Source organism: Plenodomus lingam (assembly GCF_022343315.1).
Source record: "Plenodomus lingam strain CAN1 chromosome Unknown contig_19, whole genome shotgun sequence".
Classification (NCBI taxonomy): Eukaryota; Fungi; Ascomycota; class Dothideomycetes; order Pleosporales; family Leptosphaeriaceae; genus Plenodomus; species Plenodomus lingam.
The window spans coordinates 1,802,282-1,817,091 of NW_027093936.1; the positions used below are offsets into that span (position 1 = coordinate 1,802,282).

General features: G+C 49.3%; 6 protein-coding genes across 6 annotated transcripts; 3 read left to right on the forward strand and 3 right to left on the reverse strand.

Moving 5' to 3' along the window:
- Positions 1-305: 305 nt before the first annotated feature.
- Positions 306-1,437, forward strand: IAQ61_004647 (uncharacterized protein; the record flags this gene model as incomplete). Its single annotated transcript, XM_003839242.2, has 3 exons — positions 306-394; positions 509-679; positions 783-1,437. 3 exons carry the CDS (start codon positions 306-308, stop codon positions 1,435-1,437), a joined length of 915 nt encoding a protein of 304 aa, XP_003839290.1.
- A 513-nt stretch (positions 1,438-1,950) lies between these two features.
- IAQ61_004648 (uncharacterized protein) lies at positions 1,951-2,184 on the reverse strand (the record flags this gene model as incomplete). Its single annotated transcript, XM_066096442.1, has 1 exon — positions 1,951-2,184. The coding sequence occupies one exon, from the start codon at positions 2,182-2,184 to the stop codon at positions 1,951-1,953; it is 234 nt and encodes a 77-aa protein (XP_065953760.1).
- A 732-nt stretch (positions 2,185-2,916) lies between these two features.
- On the forward strand, positions 2,917-6,111 carry IAQ61_004649 (uncharacterized protein; the record flags this gene model as incomplete). Its single annotated transcript, XM_003839244.2, has 8 exons — positions 2,917-2,970; positions 3,036-3,057; positions 3,110-3,164; positions 3,219-4,482; positions 4,529-4,651; positions 4,700-4,750; positions 4,799-4,920; positions 4,968-6,111. 8 exons carry the CDS (start codon positions 2,917-2,919, stop codon positions 6,109-6,111), a joined length of 2,835 nt encoding a protein of 944 aa, XP_003839292.2.
- A 608-nt stretch (positions 6,112-6,719) lies between these two features.
- Positions 6,720-9,591, forward strand: IAQ61_004650 (uncharacterized protein; the record flags this gene model as incomplete). Its single annotated transcript, XM_066096443.1, has 4 exons — positions 6,720-6,858; positions 7,222-7,860; positions 7,926-8,359; positions 8,476-9,591. 4 exons carry the CDS (start codon positions 6,720-6,722, stop codon positions 9,589-9,591), a joined length of 2,328 nt encoding a protein of 775 aa, XP_065953761.1.
- Positions 9,592-9,749: 158 nt separating this feature from the next.
- IAQ61_004651 (uncharacterized protein) lies at positions 9,750-10,308 on the reverse strand (the record flags this gene model as incomplete). Its single annotated transcript, XM_003839246.1, has 3 exons — positions 9,750-9,897; positions 10,060-10,175; positions 10,249-10,308. 3 exons carry the CDS (start codon positions 10,306-10,308, stop codon positions 9,750-9,752), a joined length of 324 nt encoding a protein of 107 aa, XP_003839294.1.
- A 988-nt stretch (positions 10,309-11,296) lies between these two features.
- Positions 11,297-12,934, reverse strand: IAQ61_004652 (uncharacterized protein; the record flags this gene model as incomplete). The annotated part of the gene is made up of 3 exons (XM_003839247.2): positions 11,297-11,710; positions 11,831-11,973; positions 12,022-12,934. The coding sequence occupies 3 exons, from the start codon at positions 12,932-12,934 to the stop codon at positions 11,297-11,299; spliced, it is 1,470 nt and encodes a 489-aa protein (XP_003839295.2).
- Between the last annotated feature and the right edge of the window lie 1,876 nt (positions 12,935-14,810).

Here is a 14,810-nt window from a genome sequence, read left to right on the forward strand (position 1 = left end):
AGTTGACAGGAGGGAGGGAGGGAGGGTGGCAAGGGGGTGTGGGTGAGTATGTGGTGGTGGAGAGAGGGGTGGTGTAATGCGGCAGTCGTGTATGTGGTTGTTGGGTTGTGGGTTGTGGTGGTGGATGGGAATTGGGAAATGATGAATGGCTTAGCGGGGTTCGTGTGGTTAGTATGAAGGTGGGCTTGTTGTTGATAGACGGTATTCAGTGAATTGAGCGGTTGATTCAAATCGTGTGGCCATCTATATTTTGGAAGTGTTGCGATATTTATTGTCTTGTTTGCTGTTGTTGAGTTTGGGTAGGTATGACGGATGATGGCAAGGCAAAGGCGTTGCCTTTTCGGTATCAGTTTGCTGCCGGTGCTGTTGCTGGTGTGTCGGAGATATTGTTGATGTGAGCTTATTTCAATTGTTTTTGTTTCGTTCAATGATTTAGCTGTTTGGAGACTTTGGGAGTTTTGCGTTTGGTCAAGTAACTTTGGAAGTCGATACTAAGAGTGTAGAACAGGTATCCTCTCGATGTAGTCAAGACGCGTATACAGCTTCAACATGGGACGGCTGTTGGCGGTGAGGGTTACACGGGTGTACTGGACTGTTTCCGCAAGATTATCAAGAATGAAGGGGCGTTGAGGTTATATCGTGGGATCACTGCGCCTGTACTCATGGAAGTCCCAAAAAGGTAAGATATAGATACATGAGCCGCAAAGCATCTTCACATTGCCTACACGAAATACTCCAGAACACCAATCCACCTAGGCAAGTTCAACTAACTCTCTTTCCAGAGCCATCAAATTCTCCGCCAACGACTCCTTCACCCCCTTTTACAAATCCCTCTTCTCCACCCCAACCCTCACCCAACCCCTCGCTATCCTCACCGGCGCCAGCGCAGGCGCGACCGAATCCCTCATCGTCGTCCCTTTCGAACTCCTAAAAATCCGACTACAGGACAAAACCTCCTCGTCCCGCTACACGGGGCTGCTCGACTGCCTCACCAAAGTAATCCGCCATGAAGGCCCCCTCGCCCTCTACAACGGCTTCGAAGCCACGCTCTGGCGTCACATCGTCTGGAACGCCGGCTACTTCGGCTGCATCTTCCAGGTGCGACAGCAACTGCCCTCGCCCAGCGAGACGCGGAATCCGCGGCGCCAGAAGACGGTGAATGATTTGAGCGCGGGATTTGTGGGCGGTGTGGTGGGCACGACGTTCAATACGCCGTTGGATGTGGTCAAGAGTCGGATTCAGAGTGTGGCGAGGGTGCAAGGGGTACAGGGCAAGTACGAGTGGGTGTGGCCTAGTTTGGGGGTTGTGTACAGGGAAGAAGGATTCCGGGCGCTGTATAAGGGGTATGTGGCTAAGATATTAAGGTTTGGGCCTGGAGGAGGCATACTGTTGGTTGTGTATTCTGCGGTCGTGGATTTGTTCGCTAGGGTTGCTTGAACGGTGAAGGGGGATACCTAGGAGTGGTTTTGTTGAGGACTGTTTATGAGTACAGACCATATACTTCTTACCCTTGATCGGTTTCATGAGCAGATGATGCAGATCTTTGGAGCAGAATTTTGCAAAGCTATAACCTGGGTTTTGCTCGTATTTTCAGCGTGAAAGTGCCTTTTCCTTCTTTCATCTTTTTCGAATCATCAAGTTATCAGGCGTGAATTGTAGAACATGCAGGCCAGAATCTGCAATGGAGTGAAATATGTATACGGCGTGTAGTCTGTACCATGCATGGTATCCAGAAGATCTGACTTGTCCACATCACGGAGCCGTGGCAAGTGGGTTAAACACCGTACATGACAACTGGTTCAATCCGTTCAAGGCGGATGATTCGAATCGTAACAAATTGACGAGAAGTTACTAACCCTCTGTATCATAGTCGGTCATCCTGTCGGTAGAAAGTTTCTTTTCAAGGGACGGCCTTGTTATTGCCTGGGCGCTTCTCGTAATTTTCAAATATTACGATCTGTTCGTATTCTGGGTCAGGAGATGACGAGCTGCATTACGTGCGCCCGCTGACACCTCCTGGACTGTGCTGTCGGTGCTTGCCAAGTAATACAATAACCAGTCCACATGTGCACATCTGTATGCCTGTATGCGATTGTGCATGCCTTGATGCCATTCCCAGAACCATAAATTGGTCTTGGCCACGTGAGGACTACCCGGATATCCGAGTGCACATGAAACGGCCATGGTGAAGGTACTGTACCCCGTTCCAAAGTAGGTTTGATTACAGATCTACATAGTGCGCTAGACTCAGCCAGATTGTCCTCTCTTAGATGAGACGAATGGAACACTCGATAATGAGAGCAAGGTCAGCATTCAGAACAGTGCCCCACTAGGGTAAGTCTCAACCTCCCAGCTAGCTTTCGGGGTTGGCACAGCACAAAAGTCTCGACCTTGTAGCAAAAGCGGTCACCTGGTCAGATCTTTTGGAGAGAAAAGAAAAAAAGTCTCGGCCGATTGTGCAGTCATCGAGGCTGTGTGAACAAAGATTAGCCGCGTCAGCCTGAACGACCGAGTTTGGAGCCCAGTTGTGGCTGGCTACATAGAACCATGGCCCTCATGTTGGCTGGTGGCAATGACAAGTAGGTAACGACAAGTAGAGTAGGTGGCCATCACGAACATCAATGGTCGAACAGACAAGGCCCGATATGCAGGCACCGCAATCTGAAGCGGAGCCTGACGGGTATAAATGCGTTCTCCAGATGAATGATTAAGTGTGAGAGCAAAGCAGCCTAGCCTATCACCGAGTCATGGTCGTACTCTCCCCCGCATCCGATCTTCTTGGCAACAAAGAAGCATGCCAGCAACCTCCGGTCCCGCGTCCGGTCACTCATTCACTCAACGACAATCTACGACCCTGCGACACCTGCCGAAGCACATTGGAGACGTCTTGCGCTGTGATCGCGATCCCTCCCCACCATGGCGTTGAAGCAGTGCAGCATGTGCGACCGGACCTTCACCAAGCTGGAGCACGTTCGTAACCCCCACGCGAACGCATCGCTCACAAATACTCCCACTGACACTTCTGTACTGTTTAGGTCAAGAGACACGAGAGGTCGCGTATGCTAATGATGGTATTGACGTTTGATGCCTGGACTGACGGTCATGCTAGACACACGTGAACGACCGTATGAATGCCCGACATGCAAGAAACATTTCTCTCGAAGGTAAGCAGACATCTCCCCGCTATCCTGCACCATCCGTTCCAACTTTCATCGCAGTGACGTTCTCTTTCGCCATTGCAAAGGACATGCACAAACCGCCTTGAACCGAGCGAGGAGCAACGAACAACAAAATCAAGAGCAGGACTACCACCACAACACCCTCGACGACTCTCAGGACTCTGGACCGGCACCTTCGCGCAAAGGAACAGGCCAGACCCCAGCAGGAACTCCGCAGATTCGGGAAGATACCCAGTTCTCGCCGATGGATCATAGAAGAGACTCTCAAGTCCCACAAATCAACGTTGCCGGCCAATATAATCCACACGCCTCTCCCGCTTCGCATACTCGCCAATCGTCCAAACTACAACCACCAACTCCTGGGGAAGATCGAATAGAAGCGCTCATCAACGCGGCGCAGCAACTCGAACCTTCGGACACGCCATGGCGCTCACCATCGCCTATGATCATTGGCCGTGCAGAGACACATCAGCCTGCGAACCGGCATAATCATGAGAATATGGGACCTCCCATTGATCCTACAATGGACGTATTGAATTTTTCGCCCGCTGGAATCGATCAGTGGGCATTTGAGCTGGTCCAAAGCAACAATCCTGTAGCAAATCGAACCCCAGCGGATGCCCTACAAACTTGGCTCTTCCCGCTGGAAGGCGATATGCAGACACCACATGGCGCGCAACATCTAGGAGTTGACGGTTTCTTCGACCCCAATTTCTCCCGTGCAGGACCGGAAAACGAGCCTAGCCCATCTGGAAGCAGCGTATCAATAGCAAGCAGAGTACCGCGAGAAAGGTTCCAGCGGGTACAAAGCTGCTGGCCGTCAAGGAGCCAGAAGACTTCGAAACTGATGCCGGATCTGTGGCAAAATCTGATCATGGCCGATTGCGCAAACATCCTGTCAGAGCTCCCCAGTAGGGCCTCAGAGGCACCGATGAGTGAAAAAGCACGGAAAAACTCGCGATGGGGGGTTGACGAGGAATGCAGGAGTGTGCTCCAAAGCGCAATGAACAACATACCGCAAATTCTACCAACGAGATCTGAATCTTACGGCGACACAGCTTCATCCAGTGGGGAAGCTGTGGGTAGTCCGAGCGCGGACGGAGTTCAATTCCCGCCAGCTGAAATATTAGACATTGCGCTAGAGATGTATCTCTACTACTTTCACCCTACTTTACCCATCATACACATTCCATCGTTCTCAGCGAAGAACGCTCCAAGATCACTATTGCTCTGCATGTGTCTAATCGGACTGAGCATATTGGGCACAGCCGGCGCAGCCAAATTTGTCGCACGGACATTCCCAGTAAGTAATTTTGACTTGAAATTGTGCCAATACTAATCATGAGCAGGCTGTACTCCAACTTGCGCTCACAGAGTTACAATCATTATCAGCAACAGATCATCCACCCCATCGACAAATGCGCATCATAGCTACGGGATTACTTGCTCTTAGCCTGGCATCCATCACAGGGGTAAGTCAGGACCGTAAAATTGTGCATGCTTTCGTTAATCCGTTGTAGCGCAAGAGTCGCATTGCACAGGCGGATAAGCTGTACGCAGAGCTAATGACGGTGGGTTCGCCAACGAGGCTTATTTGATGCTTCTGCTTACATATCTAGGTCGCGCAAACCCAAGGGCTACTGTCCGTCAACGAGACCACACAGATCGATACACTTCTAGATGAAATTATCGATATCGAAGCGAAATGGCGAGCCTGGTCGAAAATCGAATGTGCAAAACGGTAGGCGTTTTCCGTCGTCCGTATACACGTCGGCTGACCATTTATAGTATCATCTTCGGCATCGTCGAAGCCGACTGCTGGTGGGCGGGCTACCTGTCGACTTCCCCTATGATTCGCCCCGAAACTGTGCAGATACTACCCCCTTCGGACTACAGTCTCTATCATGTCAACTCTGCCACTAAATGGGCTCATCTCGTACACCGAGGCACACGCGTCTACTCTACCAAGATCACTCCATCATTCCATCCCACACCCGGTTTGAAGTTCGATCCGAGCAGCTTTCGCAGCCTACTAACACTCTTGTTACTACGAATCTACGAATCAAATGACAGACTCGCAAGTGCCACAGGCCCAGAAAAGCAGTTGGAGCCATGGCGAATATATGCTGAAGACGCGCGAAGCCGCGATATCCTACCACTCCTCGTCAACTTGTCGTCCTCGTCTATCGATGCACTAAGAACCGCCGATTTGAACTCGGCTGTCCTATGGCATGCATCCTGTATGTTCCTGGGAGCCAATATGCGATACTTTGAACTTGCAGCAGGCCGCGCTGGTCCTGAACCAGCTGTCAACGCTCTCGAAGATATCTCGTCATGGTCGCAAACGCCTTCTGCCCGTCGTGCCGTGCTCCACGCTGCACACATCTACAAACTACTTTTCGACCGCAAAGTCAGCGACATTGTGAACCCACATAGCGTCGTCGCTCTCTTCCATGCTGCCCTCGTCTTGGGCCTATACATCTTTACGCTCCCTCCATTATCACCTGATCTAACCAACGGTCATTCCAACGAACTCTGCCTTAACATGGCTGACACACCATGTGTCGAACTTCTCGATCTTGTCGACTGGATATCAGTTGGCCAGCAAGGTTTCACATCACATGCCGCTCCAACCTCACCCATCTACTCTTCCGCCGCCTGCTCATCTCCTGCCACTGCTGCAGTGCTTACATTCATCAATCGTGGAGGTAACTTCAGCATCACCGGCATCGCGCTTGAAGCAGGTTACCTCGCTGCTCGGCGTACCTTGTTGCACTGCGCGGACCTCATGGAGGGCATGGGACGCTGGAAGAGCAGGACTTTCAGTCAAATATTGCATATTATGAGCGATGATCTAACATATCATGACAATACAGGGGATGAGGAAGATGACAGTGGCGGGACGGGGGATGGTATGGAGGATGGAGGGTGACGGTACGAGTCCTCAGATATGAGGACGATCAGTATTACGCAGATGCGCGGACTTTGGAGAAGGGATTAAAGACTTGATGTGGTCTAGAGGGAATTTGGTGGCTTGGAGGCAGTCTGTCGGCGTTGGAAGAACGAGGAGATGACGCCGTCATGATGGATCACTGTGGTGTGGGCTTTTATTTGCTGTACAGGAATGCATTGGGCGGCGCAGAAGCGATTTGTTTGCCGTTTAACCCTCAGCGGAGATATCATTCTTAAACGAGTAATTATTGAGCCGCGAATGATAGCAAAGTGCCCTCTTCGCATCATCCAGTCTTGTTGGGCTTGAGATCTATGGCTGTTTTCCTGGTGACGTTGGCTCCTTCGATAGTGTATCAAAGGTAGTAGTGGCGAGGCTATTTTCAAACCGATACGATCAAACTACAGATAACACATCTCTCAAGGTTCTATCTAAAAACAAGCCAATTTTCCCCATGGGGATATTGAACTAGTCTTTCATTGAAGATTGTAAGCGTAATCAAGCATCGCCGCCCCGAACTTCACGCAGCTTAACACCTGAAGCACAACACTTGCCCATTCAGGCTGAACTCCCCACCAATCATACTTGATATGTCTCCACTAAACTTCCTTTACTCTCGCAGCCTGACCTCAAAAATTGGGGGTTGCGCATGCGCCTTGGGTATTGACTTGACATTCCTGTGCATTGGCTTTGCTTCAACCAAACAGCATCAAGCAACGGCTGTGGCTGGTACAACGTCCGGGATACGATGGTCGGATATAGCGTTCCTTATTGACGGGATCCCGATGTTCAACCGCATATACCACGAGATATGACGTGTAAGAAATGCAAGGCGACCCCGCGGATAGGATCTGCAGCGGGATTGACGGCTATTTAGATTGCTATAAGAGTGATTGGGAGCTGTGGAAGATTCACATGTGGCAAGAAAGTCATGTATACCTCACCGAGACTTCTACAGCCGTTGATTTGGGTGACAGGGGTGTTGGCTGTGTTTCCGGATTGCCAGAACGGGCCGTTGCAGACTGAAACGATATGCAATACATCAGCCTGTGAGTCCGCTTTTCGGGTTGAATTGAATAGAGCAAGACTGAGTTTATGTAGCACCACTTGATAGAGCAAAATCTCTCGTCGCCCTCTATACCCTGGAAGAAAAAATCAATGCGACATCCTCTGGGTCCCCGGGTGTTCCCCGTCTCGGAATCCCACCCTATCAATGGTGGTCAGAAGGACTCCACGGCATTGCAGGACCCTACACCAACTTTAGCACCTCAGGCATCGAATACAGCTATTCGACCTCCTTTCCTCAGCCTATCTTAATGGGTGCAGCTTTTGATGACCACCTCATCACCGATGTTGCGAAAGTCATTTCCACCGAAGCTCGAGCCTTCAACAATGCTAATAGAACTGGCCTCGACTTCTGGACCCCCAATATCAATCCCTTTCGAGACCCGAGATGGGGCCGGGGTCAGGAGACGCCGGGCGAAGATGCGTTTCATCTATCTTCGTATGTGAAAGCGCTGATTGCCGGGTTGCAGGGCGAGACCACAGATCCGTATAAGCGGGTTGTTGCGACTTGCAAGCACTTTGCCGGGTATGACATTGAAGACTGGAATGGGAACTTGCGGTACCAATTCGATGCGCAGATCTCGCAGCAGGATCTCGTGGAGTATTATTTACAGCCTTTCCAGGCGTGTGTGCAGGCTAACGTTGGCGCCTTCATGTGCTCGTATAGTAAGGGTTACCCCTTTTTCGCAATTGAGAAATACGATGTAGCTAATAGCGCATTGTAGATGCAGTAAATGGTGTACCAACATGTGCGGATCCTTATCTACTGCAGACAATTCTTCGCGAGCATTGGGGATGGACTAATGAAGAGCAATGGGTCACTTCTGACTGCGATGCGGTTCAGAATATCTATCTACCACACCAGTGGTCCGCGACTCGTGAGCAGGCTGTGGCTGATGCGCTGATTGCGGGTACCGATCTTGATTGTGGTACGTATATGCAGGAACATCTGCCTGGCGCTTTTGCGCAGGGTCTAGTGAATGAGAATGTGCTGGATCAGGCGTTGGTCCGACAGTACTCTTCGCTTGTTCGTCTGGGTTGGTTCGATGATGCGGCCGGTCAGCCGTATCGTCAGTTTGGGTGGGACTCGGTTGCTACGGATGCCGCACAGGCTCTGGCTCGTAGGGCTGCTGTGGAGGGTATCGTGCTGTTGAAGAACGATGGGGTATTGCCGCTTTCCATTGACTCATCCGTGAGTCTGGGTGTCTTTGGAGATTGGGCGAATGCTACTTCGCAGCTTCTCGGTATGTTTGCTATGTTTTCTTGCACTTCTATGCCCAGTCTAACCGCTCAGGTAACTACGCTGGTGTACCAACATATCTACACTCCCCATTATGGGCGCTTCAACAAGAAAACCTCACCATTAAATATGCAGGCGGTAATCCAGGTGGCCAAGGAGACCCAACCACCAACCGTTGGTCATCGCTCTCAGGTGCAATAGCCACAAGCGACATTCTGATATACATCGGCGGCATCGACAACAGCATCGAAGAAGAAGGCCACGACCGAACATCCCTAGCCTGGACAGGCGCCCAACTCGACGTCATCTTCCAACTCGCTGCCACCGGCAAACCAACCATCGTCGTCGTCATGGGCGGCGGCCAAATCGACAGCGCACCTCTCGCCAACAATGCCAACATCTCAGCCATACTATGGGCAGGCTACCCAGGCCAAGACGGCGGCCCAGCCATCGTCGACATCCTCACTGGAAAATCCCCACCAGCAGGACGTCTCCCACAAACCCAGTACCCAGCCTCTTACACCAGCCTCGTCCCCATGACAGACATGGGACTCCGACCCAGTGAAAACAACCCAGGACGTACGTATAAGTGGTACAACGGCACGGCAACCTACGAATTTGGCCATGGTTTGCACTACACCAACTTCAGCGCCACCGTCACCTCGCCCATGCAGCAAAGCTACCGCATTGCAGATCTAATGTCGACGTGCAAGAACACAACTAGTATCACGCTCGAGCGCTGCGCTTTCACCTCTGTGGATATCAGCGTTACTAATACCGGGGCCGTGGCGTCCGACTACGTTACCCTGTGCTACATATCCGGATCCCACGGTCCGGCGCCGCACCCCAAGAAGTCTCTGGTTGGGTATCAACGGCTCTTTGGAATTGCGGCTGGTGCGTCGGACACGGCGAGGATTGACTTGACGCTGGAGAGTTTGGCGAGGGTGGATGAGGTGGGGAATAAGGTGTTGTATCCTGGGGAGTATAGCTTGATGGTTGATAATGCGCCGTTGGCGGCGGTGGCGTTTCGTCTGACGGGCGAGGAAGAGGTTTTGGATTTCTGGCCGCAACCGGGGGGAAATAGGACGGGGAGCGGGGTAGAAGGGTTGGAGGGGTATTTTGAGGGTGGGTTTGGGAGTGGCCAGGTTGTTGTGTAGATTAGGGAGGTTGGGTTGTTAGACAGTGAGCTTAGGTATGGTGAATTGGCCTACTGCGGTATCGATTAGTGGGAATGAAATTAAGTGTAGACATATAGTGCATTATGTTTATACCTCCACTCTAAGAAATTCTGTTTGTGTAGATGACTGGATCTTGTCTATAGTTTACTAGCAAACCCAGCCACCTCCTTCGTAAACAACACCTTCATCGGCGCAGCGAGTAAATCCTCCTGCTTCATCGCCCGGCTAAGCGCCTTGTACGCTTCGCTCTTTCCATGCGTTTCGAGCGCGGCTTGGTTTGCATACCTTGAAACAGCGATGTCAGTTTGCACTTATCGTTTCTGCCATCCACTTTCCTCCCCAATAACCACGCCTCTAAAAACACAGCAACCAAAAACACCCAAAACCATAACAAAAACAATCAGAAGCCCAAGGCCCAAAAAAAAAGAGTGTTAAGAAAACACATACGTCTCCAACATGACAAATACCCCGTGCCCTTTGGTCTCGCGCTGTAAATGATACCTCAGCGTCCCCGGCTCATCCCTCTTCACGGCTTCCGCAGCCGTGCTCAGAAGTTCCTGGACCTTTTTGGCTTCTATTAGAACTATGCTAAAACTGTTTTGCAGGTGGTAGACTCTGCTGGCGGGGAAGACTGACTCTGTCGGCTTTACCGGGCTTGGGGGTGATGATGGCGATGACGTCGAAGGGAGAGGACATGGTGACGTAATGTGTTGGTTGAGAGGGCCAGGGAGGCAAAAGTGATTGTGCGAGGGGGTTTTTGTGGTAAATGTATGAGAGCAGGGCGCTGTGAGGTAGAAGGGATAGGGCACGATGAAGATTCCGGGAGTTGTTTTGTGGAGACGAGGTTGATACTGTGGATGTGCTGTGGTGTGGGTGAAAGTTACCGAGGCATGTTTTGGCGCGACTGGTTTGTTGGGTTAGCACTACTTTTCCTCTGCTTTTGGGGCGTTTTGCGCGCGAATTTGGGATTTTTGAGTGGATTCCGTGTGTTTTGAAGCTTGACGATTGATGGGGTTTGTGAGTATGTGCTGTTCATGATTTCTCTTTACTAGGTTAGGTGGGTACTGTAGACACGGATTGGTATCAGACGTGACTTCCTTGCATGTCTATATTCTAATTACGGTAAATTAGGTTGATTTGGGGCTCATAATTGTCCGTCCCTACTGGTTACTGTACTCACAACCACCGCCCGAAACGTTATTCCCCTTGTTCTATTTATACGTAGCGTCAGAAAATTATTGGTTTTGATGTTTTTTCACGTCCTAAATTATACGTGATAGCATTATCAACTGCCTCCTTCAAAGCTACAATAGGCATTTATGTTTAGCCGCACGGATAGTTACTATGCCTAGATTCAGATGTGCCATGTAACAGTCGAGCAAGCCAGTTTTCTGATCTAAATGATCATACTAGTTCCCTCTCTATACTCTCTATAAACCATCATTACAGGCTTGCAATTTGCAACGTTATCTCATAACACATAAGTACACAAATCGCACTTGGAAGCAGGATTGCACTCCATCCAGTTCCAACAACAACGACAGTACTTACTGACCACAGTTTCTTTCTTATGGCTCCTTGAGGGGAATCCTGTATTTGGGTCGACGATTCGTATTCCTTGCCCAATCGGTCCCACCGGTCACACGAGCCCGTGATTCCTCACACAGCCCTGAACCCTGCAGCTTCATTCAAGCAACTTCCGTGATACGCTGTAATCATACAAGTTGTCACCTAGCGGTACCAATGTAACTTCCAGGCGTTCATATGGGCCATCATTCAACGTGTCTGACACAACCCCAGGAATGGAATTATAAACGTTTCGCGCCTCATCCAAAATTTTCCTGGCTTCTCTTTTCAATCCTCGTGCCCCCGAATCTTCATCATATCCCATTTCAGCCATATGACTGCAAATCTTCCAATCCTCGGTGCAGGTTATTACGCAGTGGCCCATATGCCGTCTTGCGTCGTCGCTTAGGTCAATATCACGTCGCAGGTGAGCGGCGTTTTGGAGAAGAAATTTGTGTGCGACGACAGCTGATTCACTGTGAGAGAAGGGGAAAAAAGGAAATATGTGGTCGATGCGGGATACCAGAGGTTTCTGAGTGTGTTAGCTCCGACGCACAAGTCCCGTTTACCGGTAGATAGAGAACTTGTATCTTACCCCCCAGCAACCTTTGAAAGACTGTCTTAGCTCTTGCTTGAGTTGCTGAAGACTTACCGTCAGTTTCTCCGGCTCATCCATGTTCTTGAGATTTCCTTGATCGAATCTCTGAATAGCTTTGTCCCCTTTATTGCTTGCCAGAATCCATATTGTCCTGCTACAGTCAATGGGATTTTCATTCCTCCGGTCTCGGTGAACACCTACCATGAATCAGTGAGGACTAGATTGCAAAATTCCACTTTACTGACCTTCCGACATCAGCGTCAGCAATGCGTCGCATACCTTGGTTGAAGTTTTGTCAAATTCGTCTAAAAAGACGACAGAGAATCTTCCGTGATTCATTGCTAAGTGATTGTTCAGTAATGAGCCATCTTTGTAGCCATTATAGCCTTGATGAGGTCCTAGGATCTGAAAATCCGTTTCCATCTGTGAGCAGGGAACTACCACACTCTCCACGTTCAGTAGGTTACCTAGTTGTTGCGCTAGCTCGGTTTTGCCGTGTCCTGGAGGGCCAGCAAATACCATAACAAGAGATTGAGGGAAATCGAGATGGCCCAAAATGGTTTGCTGGAGATTTTGAATGATGGGAAGTTGGCCTATCATATAATAGGGCAACTTCAAAAGGCCTGAAGCTTTATGAATCTGTGCGAGTTGCGTTTCCCCCGCCGTCAAAGGCTTTCGGATACTTGCTTGATACAAATAGTACCTCTGGCTGACATTCAAGCCTTGCGCCAGTAATTGGTGAATCTTTTCGTCGCACCAAAGTGGCTTTATGCTTTTCTTCGTCTTGGGCCAGACTTCCTCCGGCTTCTCAACATATTTTCCCCACAGGTGTTTAGGGATAATCATGGGGTCAAAACCAGAAGCCAAAAGTATCCTTACCATCTCCGTAGTATCCAGTGACTGCAAATGTCCATGGATGACAGCAAATGCGAGCGGCGGCAGCATGCTATCTCCATCCTGCCGTTCATTCGGTCCTATTCCAGCTTCGATGAGTAATTTCAATAACTCTGGCGAGTTTCTTCCAATCGCATAGTACAATACCGGTGCCCCGAGTTGCATTATCTCTGCAAATTCTTCGGGATTTTGGCGAAAATGTTGAAGATACTTTTTAACCGAATCAATACTGCACCCACGAGAGATAGCGTGAGAGAGCGCCATCGTGTGAAAAGTGCATGCATTCGCCCTCATCATTTGTTCGATTTCGTGGTCAGGTGAACAGTCTTCGTTTATTTCAGCCGTTTCCGGCAAAAGGTGATTGTCCGTCAACGCAAATACAAAAGATACCATCCGGGGATGAAAGTTAGCCATCATTTTGTACGAAAAATTGGCTGATCTGACGAACGAACTCATGTCCTATATTCTTACTGGAACTTCGCAAGATATATTCAATCTCCCATGCAGTTTGATGGCATCGGAAAAACTAAGATATTGTTTGCACCTGGTCTCAGCAGTAGTTTGGCGACGTGAGGTAGACTAAGAGATTGTCTGTAAGGCTTCCCAATGGTAATTTGAACGCATTATCCAAACTATGAGATTGCGTGCAAGGTCTTCTAACAAGCTCCTGACCCTTTAAGGGATTGCGGACACATCTATCACATTTCTTGTGGCGTATGAGATCCCTTAAACCGCTCTAAAATCTTCTTTGACTGTACTGGTAGACTGCGGTCACAACGATGGGGAGAAGGCACCTTCTCGCATGGATTATCGATTAAGATCAACGGGCAGAAACTAACATGTGAATGGTCATCCAAATACATTCGGAGCTCAGTTGACTTCCTTGAACTACATAGTCTTGAATATACTGTAAAAACCTCCATTTCACCTCGCACTACTGCATCCAGCAAAGCCTGCAAGGTGTTTGATAACCCTCTTCGTGCTCGATGTGGCTCTTCTCTCGTTTGAAATCCCGCCAGCAATGTCGCATCCGGCGTGAAGTCATTGAACAAGGGATTGCTAGTGTTGACAGCTGAAGAGGTCACTTGAGGAGGAATCAGTTGCTGAATAGGAGACTTCTAATCAAAGTAGGCTTTTTGTTGTCTTTGGCAATATAGTTGCCCGTGGTGCGTTCGGTGATCTCAATGGACAGCAAACTAGAAATTCAGGGCAAGAAATCTCACTGTACGGCTCCTCATAGCTGAATCAGGCGGCTCGTTGGCCCACGATTGCTCTCCACACGAATCCTAAAAGGGCCAGCTGAAGGACATGGCACTTTCGATTTTGTACCTCACTCGATATGCTCCACAAAGAGAGACTTTTAAATAGAATTCTAATGGTGATGGCAATGCCAAATGAACCATCAGTCGAACCGATATTTAGATCGAACGTGGACAGCGTGTATTATGTAGATACCCAATGTTTCACACAAACAATCGAACATTGGCATTGCGTAAATATGCAATACAAAGGAAGCAGTTGTCCCAAGACATCTAATAGGGCTATTTTTAGCATCCTCGTTTTAGTAGTAGGCGATGCTGCAGATGACTCCACTTTTGCAATTGGCTTGTCGCGCAAACCCCACGCGAAGGACCCGTCATATCTGATCTCAAGGTAGTAGCTGCGAACTATCATTTGAATAAGGCGGGGGGAGACGTAGAAGGACCGCAGCGAAATATCAAAGACTCGCGAGTGCTGAACAGCTGTCAGAAGACATATCAACAGCACATTATTATAGCAAGAGCCTGTGTACTACGTCAAGTCAAGGGATAGGAAAAAATGTTTGAAATGTTGCTCTAATACCTAATCCGATGGTTGTGAAAATATGGCTTGCGCCTCTAGCTGGTTTGAGGAATGAATACCATACTTAACCAAGATAGAAAACACAAAGCTGGTTCGGAGACACAGGAATATCTTTGACCAGATGTCACACGTGAATGGCTCATGGGGATTGAAAGATTGGCAAACGGTTATGTTTACTATAACACTTTAAATTGCCTGCTCCTATCTCAAGTACTTACACTTAAGTACTGCTTTCAGTGCAAAATTCATACTTGCTCAGCAAATTTGCCTGCGTGCCCTTGCTGCTCATAGCAAGTAG